We start from the raw sequence: 9,990 nt of genomic DNA on the forward strand, positions 1-9,990 counted from the left end.
CCCTGAATCTCAACGTTAAATTCTTATCGTGATCCATGTTCATGGACAAAGTCAATATGGACAAGAGGATTTTTACTAACAGAATGTTCAGGATTTGCTCCTGCTCGACGAGACTAGGGGCAAATTACATAAGGTATATTGAAATTTATTTTTTCTATTTTATTTTGCTATTGATTTTTTATATATCTGACAAGAAACTGTATATAACTTACAACTGCTGTCAATTTTATTTTACCAACACTTCTTATAAATATATAAAGCAAATCAAAAAGCCTGGTAAACAAAATAAATATACATAGGAACTAGGTGCAAAAATAATAATAATAAAAAATAACCGTACTCCCGTTCATACGTTGGTACCGTTGAAATAACGTCGAATACCGGGAACGTCACAACTATTGTCCACCCGTAGCTACATAGTTACGCTAAAAGATCGTGCATAAATTCGCTCCAAATTCTCACTGCTAAATATTTCTTGAAACCTTGAAAATGTTGCAAAAGCTTGAAGATTTCTGGACTTATAAAGATTGGGAAGTTTTGCAAGTAAGTATATAGCTTGAAATTACAAAAAAAAAATCCGTTTTATTCACAAATTACTTAAATTTGATTTGTAGACCTGTTTGAGTGATATCTGCCTCGCCCATCTTCCAATTATAGCTTTAACATATGACTTACTTGACCTAATTCACTTCGTCCCAAGGGGGACATAGGACGACTACAGTATATAGCACCTCGCTAAATTTATCTTTATCATAGTGGGTTACCCAAATAAAATATGGTTTCCTTATATGAACAAATCAAAACATTTGTGTTAAGTTTCCCAAAGTAGCATGATAAATGGCTGCTGAACGTCCAGTGGCAAATTAAATGTATGTTTTAATCTTACATAAATATCAACTCTGCAGTGTACTAAATCGACATGTTAAGTCGGAATTTTAATTTGACAGCACAAAACGAGTAACTGTCTATACAGGAAGACATGTCATCTTGCCTCGACACATCATTCTAACTTTAAACCGAGAAGTCTTTTATTCTTTCATGTCGCGTGTTTGTAAAACAATTTTAAAGTCTTTAATTGTCCCAGATGGATTCGAAAACCCACCAACTTCACAATCTAGTTGGACATGCTACCTTTTTACCATGCTCCAATAAAGCTACATTATCATATATATCAATAACAATGACTCTAAGACTATTTATTTAATTCTGCCTTTTTGTTTCAGAACAAAGAAAAGAGACCAAGATTTGGTCCGTTACGAAAAGTCCAAGATTCATCTTCTGATAAATCAACACCGGTAGAATGGCTGAATAGGACTACAAAACATCAAGATTCAGTTAGATTCGCCGGTGGGTCGGGAGAGCCTGTGAAAGACGTCCACAAAGTTTTGGTAAGGATCTTTGTTTAAAAAAAATAAACTGTCTGTACATCGCATATGCATAAGGGTACTTTTATGATAAAAAATCTTTCACCCAACTTGATTAAATTCAAAGCAATTACAATGTCACTTAATTGCTGTTCTTTATCCTAAAAATAATTTGAGGCTTTCGCCATTATGTAAAAACTCTTAACGTTCTTACCTCATTTGAAACGGTACCTCCTATTTGTTTTGAAAAAAGCACACTTACAAACATAAAAAAGATGTGATATGATTGGCAATACAGCCAATATATATACCAGAGATAAAAAAAAACGAAGGTTTGTGCATCTATATATGACAAAAAAGGCTACATTAATAACAATAGACAAAAGTGGTATCGAAGCAGTCATTTTATGTAATTTTGTTAAAATGTTGATTCATTCATTTTATTCTTTGAGGATGCTGATTTTAAGAAACTTCCCAATACTTCTAATGTTCAACAATCAAATACTAACGAGGTAAATAAATTTTTGCTTATATGTATATGTAAAAGTATATACATGTAATAAAATTGTGAAGAACCAGTAAACTTTCAACAAGTTGTTTCCTCTTTTTGTATACAATGTACCACAAAAAGGTCGCGGACAATTCGTTATTTATAGTAACCCCCTGTACTTTTGGCCAGTAAACTTTCAACAAGTTGTTCCCCCTTTTTGTAAACCACCAAAAGGTGTCCATTCGTGAAGTAGTAACCCCGGTACTCCTGGCAAAAAAAAATGTGTGTTCCTGATTTTTGACGACCCAAGTTTTAATTTCCTGGAACCGCGACTTCTTTGTGACATTTTTACACATGTATAAAACGACCATTTAGTTTCTGTCAACGATTCAAAATATAAATGTTAAAAATCTATCTTTTTACGGACTACACATAGCATTACAAACAAGATATTTTTGTTTCAGACTAGTGACAATGTTGCTCCAGGCTTCTTCAATATCCAAAATTGGAGAGAAACTTTTGAACGGAAAATGCAGGTATTTGGATAGAAATTTCATTTACTTTAAATTAAAAACTACCGCAAAAAAACAGACTGGATATTGTCCGTTCTAATCTATATTTTTGAGCCTCAAATAAAGTGTTTTTCTTGGCTGCTATGACGGTCAGGATTGAAGTTATTTTGTTTCTTTGTTCTTTAATTTTGAGACCATGACTCTCTTATCTTGATTTTTATTTGGCCATTTATTCTCTTTTCTTTTTAATTTTGCCTATTTTTCTCTCCATTCTTTATTATTTTTGTCCTCTATTCTGCACATTTGCCCAATATTCTCTATTCTTTATTTTTCGGCATATTTTTTCTCCATTCATTATATGTTTATGCCCTCTTTTCTGTTACCCAATCTTGGCCCTCTTTTATGCAACTTTGGAGTTTTGAGGTTTTATATAGGAAAATAAAAAAAGAATAGAAAATTGGCCCAAAATTAGAGAAAAGAGAAAAATGGCCTAAAGTATACAGAAATGAAGGACATCCAATCCAGACTCTCATATTATAGATTCGGACCTCTTATTACGGAGTCGGACATGATTTTCCATTTGTTTCAATCAAGTGATTTTTTTTTTGCTGTTTCTATTGTATTCAGTCATCATCTTTATTAAAAAGTGTAATCGTATAATGAAGATGAAATTATGACCAGAATCTGTGTATTAAAACTATATAATGTTCAACATTCGTAGTTTATAATTCTTAGACATATAGAACTTGAAAATAAGTTAGTTTAAACAATATTTATTCAGATAAATCAACATTAAACGATATTATACAATAATGAAATAATATTAAGGATTCAGAAACAAGCTATTTGCTTTCACAAATCTATCTCCTTTTAAAAATAACGGTTAAAAGTTAATAAGGGTAGGTTGATACCAAAGCCATTAATCGAGAGAAAAAAAAACACATTGCCAAAACATGGCAAATAACCTAACGAAAGGTCAAACAATATTCCAGAAAACAAGATTAGGCAAAGCGACACCACAAAAAAACGGTTGCACTCAGGTGCTTCGAAATTTTATAAATATCAAAGTGTTCTGAAGAAGTTTTTTTTCACATAAAAAAAGCACCAACAATAAATGACATCTTTAATTTCAGATGCCAACGTATACTGGCTGCTGCACTTCATACACCGACTATTCAGACCACCTTGATTCTCACTGCAAAGATGTCTCCCTCGAGGACGACCAATCAAATCAAGAGGACCTTTACTGGAAAGAAGAATCCTATTACCGATCTGCACAGGAAATCAGAGAACATAACCGAAAGTCCGATATATCGAAGCTAAATCTCGCTTCCGGAATAGATAGCGATATAGCAGATATTGCTGCTCAGTTGATGCAAGGAGATTCTGTTCTTGATGTCGTAGACAAAATGGCTGCCAAAGACGACTGGAAAAGCAAAATTAGTTTCAGTAAAACTGATTTTCAAAGTCAGCCTGCCAAAACAAGAACCTTGAAATTAAACGATTGCTCTGAAATTCTCGTCAACCTAATCGAGAAGACCCATCCAATGCTTCACAAGAAACCGATTTCCAACACCAAGACGCCATGTCAAACGCCATTTTTGCCAGTTCATCGACAAAACGCCTTTAATCAGATTCCGATTTCTACAAACTCGCTACTTCAAAGGTCAAATGTCAAACTGAACTTCCTGTCAACAAAGCAGAAAGCAGATCCTTCCACTCCACTTGTTCGATCAAAATCAGACTGTGAGGTGAATTTCAGCAACATCTGGGACGGTACGCATCAGTGTTTTGTCGTTTGCTCTGCCTATGAGAATAGAAGATTAACAAGGGAAGTACCAGTATTTACTTCCACGTCATTAGCAACTGTACCAACAGCGGTAGTCACCGAAAAACGCAAACGAAAGTCTTCAACAACATGCATTAACCAACCAGCTGCAAAACGCCAGAATAACGGTAATAAAAAATCTCAAGCGGCATCTCGACTGAAGCAGGCCGCATCATCATCATGTAATGATCTTTTTGCTACACCACTTTTTATTCCATCCAAGTATAACCAGACCGTTTGTGTTTCATCTGTAAATAAATCGTCAGTAGCATATAGACATCAATGATCGAGAACAAATGACTTTATATGACAATTCTAAGCTTAACTGTGATAAATTAATTTGACAATACGGGTAGTTTTATAACATCTATTTTGTATTATTTTTTCTTTTTTTATAACATTAACTATGGCTTTTATGGTTTCACTATGATTTTTAGATAAAGGTAAGTATAGAAAATTTATAGGCATTGATCATGATACAAATTCATTATAAGGATAAGGTCTTTATTTAATTTGGCTGCGAATTTCATACATTATATATATCATTTTTGTATATATGCATGAGTGTACGATTGTGTGGTTGTTTGAATGGATGAATGGTGTGTGTGTGTGTGTGTGATGTCTCCATGTGTTTGTTTTGTGTGTGTGTGTATGGTGTCTGCGTGTGTTTGTTTTGTTTGTGTGTGTATGTGTGTTTGTATGGTTGCATGATTGCTGTGAATGAAGTTGTATACGCTTGATTTTTATTTGTGTTTGTAAGTGAACACTTGAATAATTTATGAATGATTTGTAAAACTGAATCTTGTTTGTATGATTTTTTTTTGTTTGACATTGAGGGTCGGGATGGGGTCCTCATTTCGGATTTCTTGTATTTGTTTAAGCTATTTTCTTTATTCTTATTTTTTTTTTTTTTTTTTGCCATTTATTCTCTATTCTTTATGTTTCAGCACACCATTCTGTATTCTTAATTCTTTTTTGCTTTTCTTTATATGTTTTAGCCTTTGTTCTACATTTTTTTGTCTATTAATTTATTCTTTGAACCCCACCAGACCCTCGTGTAAGCATTGTGTTGATTGTACAGTGGAGATCAGTTCTAACCTCTCATAAATTCTGTCAGAATCTGTCAGGAGAACTGTTCTAGAACAGTATGTAGAACTGTCAGCCTGACACCTTTTAGTCAGTTCTAGGTTAGAACTGTTCTAGCTAGAACTGATTTGGTCAGTTCTACCTAGAACTGATTTGGACAGTTCTAGCTAGAACTGATCCTGACAGTTCTACCCTAGAACTGATCCTGACAGTTCTAGCTAGAACTGATCCTGACAGTTTCAGCTAGAACTGACCAGATATTTGGTCAGTTCTACTTCTAGAACAGTTCTACGGTTAGAATTGATTTCAAATTCTACGGCTAGAATTGATTTATAAATTTTACGGCCAGAATTAATTTATACTTGAAATTCTACGGCTAAAATTGATTTATAAATTCTACGGCTAGAATTGATTTATAAGTTTGAAGAAATATTTGTCATAATATAAAGGCTTCGGCAAAATAGCGATTAATATTATATAGAGTTTTGCTATTTTGCCGGTTTTATTTCAGATTTATAATCGGCAAGAGAACATGTTTAACCTCGCCATATTCTGCATGTATGTGCCTGTTCCAAGTCAGGAGCCTGTTATTCAGTGATTTTCTTTGTTGATGTGTTACATAAATTATTTGTTTTTCTTTCATTTTTTGAACATAAATTAAGCCGTTAATATTGGGGGGGGGGGCGGGGGGGGGGGGGGTGGGGGGGGCATTATTATTTCATTTATTTTACATTTGTCATTCGGGGAGTCAGGATGACTCGTTTTACATAACAAAATTATCTGACCTTAATGTAATACGTTATTCCGGCCCAAACCACCAGGGACGGATCCAGCAGTTTAAAAAAAAAAGGGGGGGGGGTCCAACTAAAATTTATTGTCCTCATTCAAATGCATTGATCTTCCATAAAAAGGGTGCTGTACAGTAATTCAGTTATAATTTTAGGTCAAGAGGGACTGTAATATATACAAGTTATAGCAATATTGGAAAACAATGACCTCAAAATTTTGTACGCATGAATTTATAGTGCCAGCATGTCCTCTTTTTATTCAAAGTATTGAATCCTAAACAAATATCAGTAGTTTTCATACTTCAGACTGAGTAGTGTAATAAAATCTTTTGACCGCATCAATCTAAACTGACCTTATTTGCTCTTTCTTTCTGCAAATCTATATAGCTGTACAGTAATTCAGTTATAATTTTAGGTCAAGAGGGACTGTAATATATACAAGTTATAGCAATATTGGAAAACAATGACCTCAAAATTTTGTTCGCATGAATTTATAGCGCCAGCATATCCTCTTTTTATTCAAAGTATTGAATCGTAAACAAATATCAGTAGTTTTCATACTTCAGACTGAGTCGTGTAATAAAATCTTTTGACCACATCAATCTAAACTGACCTTATTTGCTCTTTCTTTCTGCAAATCTATATAGCTGTACAGCAATTCAGTTATAATTTTAGGTCAAGAGGGACTGTAATATATACAAGTTATAGCAATATTGGAAAACAATGACCTCAAAATTTTGTACGCATGAATTTATAGTGCCAGCTTGTCCTCTTTTTATTCAAAGTATTGAATCGAAAACAAATATCATTAGTTTTTAAACTTCAGACTGAGTCGTGTCATAAAATCTTTTGACCGCATCAATCTAAACTGACCTTATTTGCTCTTTTTTTCTGCAAATCTATATAGCTGTACAGCAATTCAGTTATAATTTTAGGTCAAGAGGGACTGTAATATACAAGTTACAGCAATATTGGAAAACAATGACCTCAAAATTTTGTTCGCATGAATTTATAGTGCCAGCATGTCCTCTTTTTATTCAAAGTATTGAATCGTAAACAAATATCAGTAGTTTTCATACTTCAGACTGAGTCGTGTAATAAAATCTTTTGACCGCATCAATCTAAACTGAACTTATTTGCTCTTTCTTTCTGCAAATCTATATAGCTGTACAGTAATTCAGTTATAATTTTAGGTCAAGAGGGACTGTAATATATACAAGTTATAGCAATAATGGATAACAAAGACCTCAAAATTTTGTTTGCATGAATTTATAGTGCCAGCTTGTCCTCTTTTTATTCAAAGTATTGAATCGTAAACAAATATCAGTAGTTTTCATACTTCAGACTGAGTCGTGTAATAAAATCTTTTGACCGCATCAATCTAAACTGACCTTATTTTCTCTTTCTTTCTGCAAATCTATAAAGCTGCACAGTAATTCAGTTCTAATTTTAGGTCAAGAGGGATTGTAATATACAAGTTACAGCAATATTGGAAAAAAATGACCTCAAAATTTTTCGCATGAATTTATAGTGCCAGTATATCCTCTTTTTATTCAAAGTATTGAATCGTAAACAAATATCAGTAGTTTTCATACTTCAGACTGAGTTGTATAATAAAATCTTTTGACCGCATCAACCAAAACTGACCATATTTGCTTTTTTATGTGAGTCTATATAGTTGAACAGTACTTCGGTTATATTTTTTTTACTGTAGTATATATAAATAACTGCAATATTGGAAATTGAACAAACATGACTAACTTATGTCTATGGGCGCTGATAACACAATAACGACAGAAGACCCATTACATCCAAACTTAAATTATTAAATAATGAACCGTCACAAAAAGTGAATTTTTATTTAGTCAGTAGTTCATGATGGTTTTTTTTAAACAGAACTATTTAAGGGCATCATCCAACACTCACATCACTGATTCATATACTTTATTTTAAAATGAAAAGTACATGTATGAGAAGTTCTCTTCTTGGAAAGGTATACTGACTATGCTGTTAATATAATTTGAAGAAGGAAGATGATTGGTTTTGTGTGTAACGTGACGGTACCCAAATTGCACCTATTTTGACAGTTTTTTCATCTACGTTTTTTTATGATGAAGACAAAAATGTCCATTCTGTGTTTATTTTGTAGCCCTATCCTTCTTTATTATAAAGGTACACCAATTTGATTCTTATTCCATATGGAATCATAGAAAAATTGGTCTAAACTGACCTCCAAACCATCAATGATTCTGAAATTAGGAGTACCCAAATTGCTTCCATGCTTAAATTCACATAGTCAAAAGTCTAATAACAGAGCTTTTGTTTAATTTCTTTAAATATTTTGAACAATTGGATATTAGTCCATGATTACTCTTCCTTATTTTTTAAATGGATACTTGTAACATATTGTATTTGCTCATTTTAAAAAGATGACGTTTTGATGACGTCGCATGGCGACGTTTCAGTACATTTTGCTTTTTCAGTAAATACTTCATCTGTTGATAGATACTGTGAACGTTTTGTGTATATCTAAATAGTTTTACCTATGTTGAAAGATGTGCTTAGTATCAAATCATAAAAAAACAAGTTATTTAGTCTCTAGAAAATCTTGTAAGATTTTCGCTGCTAGTTTTGCTAAATAGGTGCAATTTGGGTACTCGGTGCAATTTGGGTACCGTTACGTTAGCCTTACGTCCAGTGGCAAATATTTCATTCATGTTCAGATCGAGTATATTTTTCTGACGTTCCAGACTCCCAGATATTATTCATTATCGTTATGGATAAGTTTGGCAACGAGATAATGCAAATCTGAGACCTCAGTGCAAATCTCGAGGTGCAAATGTACATAGTTTTCTTGCGTTTAACACGGCTGTGTTCATTACTATGATATCCCATAATTCATCCACTGTACAATTTTCGTTTGAGCATTTGTCCAAACAGAATCTTAAATCATGAATGTAAATCCAAGGCAAACAAGGTAAATTAAGATTAAATTTACTTGAATTAAATGCAGAGTTATATTTACGAAGAGACTGTTAAAAACGGGGAACGAAGAAACGTAAACAATGATGTTTCATTTGCAATCTCATAAAAATATTTCTCCGATGAGTTGGATAACCTCCTATCCACCGATATTTGTATATGTAAATTTTGATCAGTAAAAAATATAGAAAAATCTGCTATTATATATAGTAAAGTAATTGGAACTGATTTTTTCTTCTAAATTCTAAATTGCCCTTTCTGCAGTGACGTCATTTAGAACTGTTCTACAGTCCTGACTGATTTAGTCAGTTCTGCTGACAGTTCTACGGTTAGAACTGATTTGGTCAGTTCTACCTAGAACTGATCCTGACAGTTCTACCCTAGAACTGATCCTGACAGTTCTACCTAGAACTGATTTAGTCAGTTCTACCTAGAACTGATCCTGACAGTTCTACCTAGAACAGTTCTAGGGTAGAACTGTTCTATCTAGAACTGTTCTAGGACAGGTTAGAACAGTTCTATGACAGAATATTCTGACAGTTCTAATGAGAGGTTAGAAGTGATCTCCACTGTATGTTGTATAAATGTGATTGTATAAACATATTTTTTTGATTTTTTTTGTTGTTGTTGACATTTTTCCTTATGCCAATAATTTTATATAGAAATAAGAAGATGTGATATGATTCGTAAAGAGACAATTATCCCCAAGAGACCAAATAACACAGTAGTTAAAATCTATAAGTCACTGTACGACCTTCAACAATTAGCAAAACCCATACTGCATAGACAACTTTAAAAGTCCCCGAAATGACAAATAAAAGAATTCAAACAAGAAAACAAACGACCTAATTTATTAATAAATGTACAGCTCTATGGGAAAAGTTTCTAAATTAATTTTAAAATCAATTTCGTGGTTCTCTAAAAGAAGACATTTGTATGT

General features: G+C 33.0%; 1 protein-coding gene across 2 annotated transcripts; it reads left to right on the forward strand.

The window, feature by feature from the left end:
- Positions 1-5,237, forward strand: LOC143049010 (uncharacterized). 2 transcript variants are annotated; one of them, XR_012969992.1, is made up of 4 exons: positions 1-133; positions 1,224-1,388; positions 2,319-2,390; positions 3,500-5,237. XR_012969992.1 is itself a non-coding variant. In XM_076222828.1 (4 exons), exons 1-4 carry the CDS (start codon positions 490-492, stop codon positions 4,478-4,480), a joined length of 1,272 nt encoding a protein of 423 aa, XP_076078943.1. In that variant the 5' UTR covers positions 412-489; the 3' UTR covers positions 4,481-5,237. The 2 variants fall into 2 exon arrangements, 1 of the variants encoding a protein (XP_076078943.1); XM_076222828.1 differs by lacking the exon at positions 1-133 and adding an exon at positions 412-543.
- The last annotated feature ends 4,753 nt before the right edge of the window (positions 5,238-9,990 follow it).

Source organism: Mytilus galloprovincialis, chromosome 10, assembly GCF_965363235.1.
Source record: "Mytilus galloprovincialis chromosome 10, xbMytGall1.hap1.1, whole genome shotgun sequence".
Taxonomy (NCBI): Eukaryota; Metazoa; Mollusca; class Bivalvia; order Mytilida; family Mytilidae; genus Mytilus; species Mytilus galloprovincialis.

What these genes read in the sequence shown, in the direction of transcription:
- LOC143049010 (XM_076222828.1), top strand. Translation starts at nt 490, where the DNA reads ATGTTGCAAAAGCTTGAAGATTTCTGGACTTATAAAGATTGGGAAGTT. An exon ending in AAGATTGGGAAGTTTTGCAA is followed by an intron (nt 544 to 1,223) that starts GTAAGTATATAG and finishes TTTTTGTTTCAG; the next exon opens with AACAAAGAAAAGAGACCAAG. An exon ending in AAGACGTCCACAAAGTTTTG is followed by an intron (nt 1,389 to 2,318) that starts GTAAGGATCTTT and finishes TTTTTGTTTCAG; the next exon opens with ACTAGTGACAATGTTGCTCC.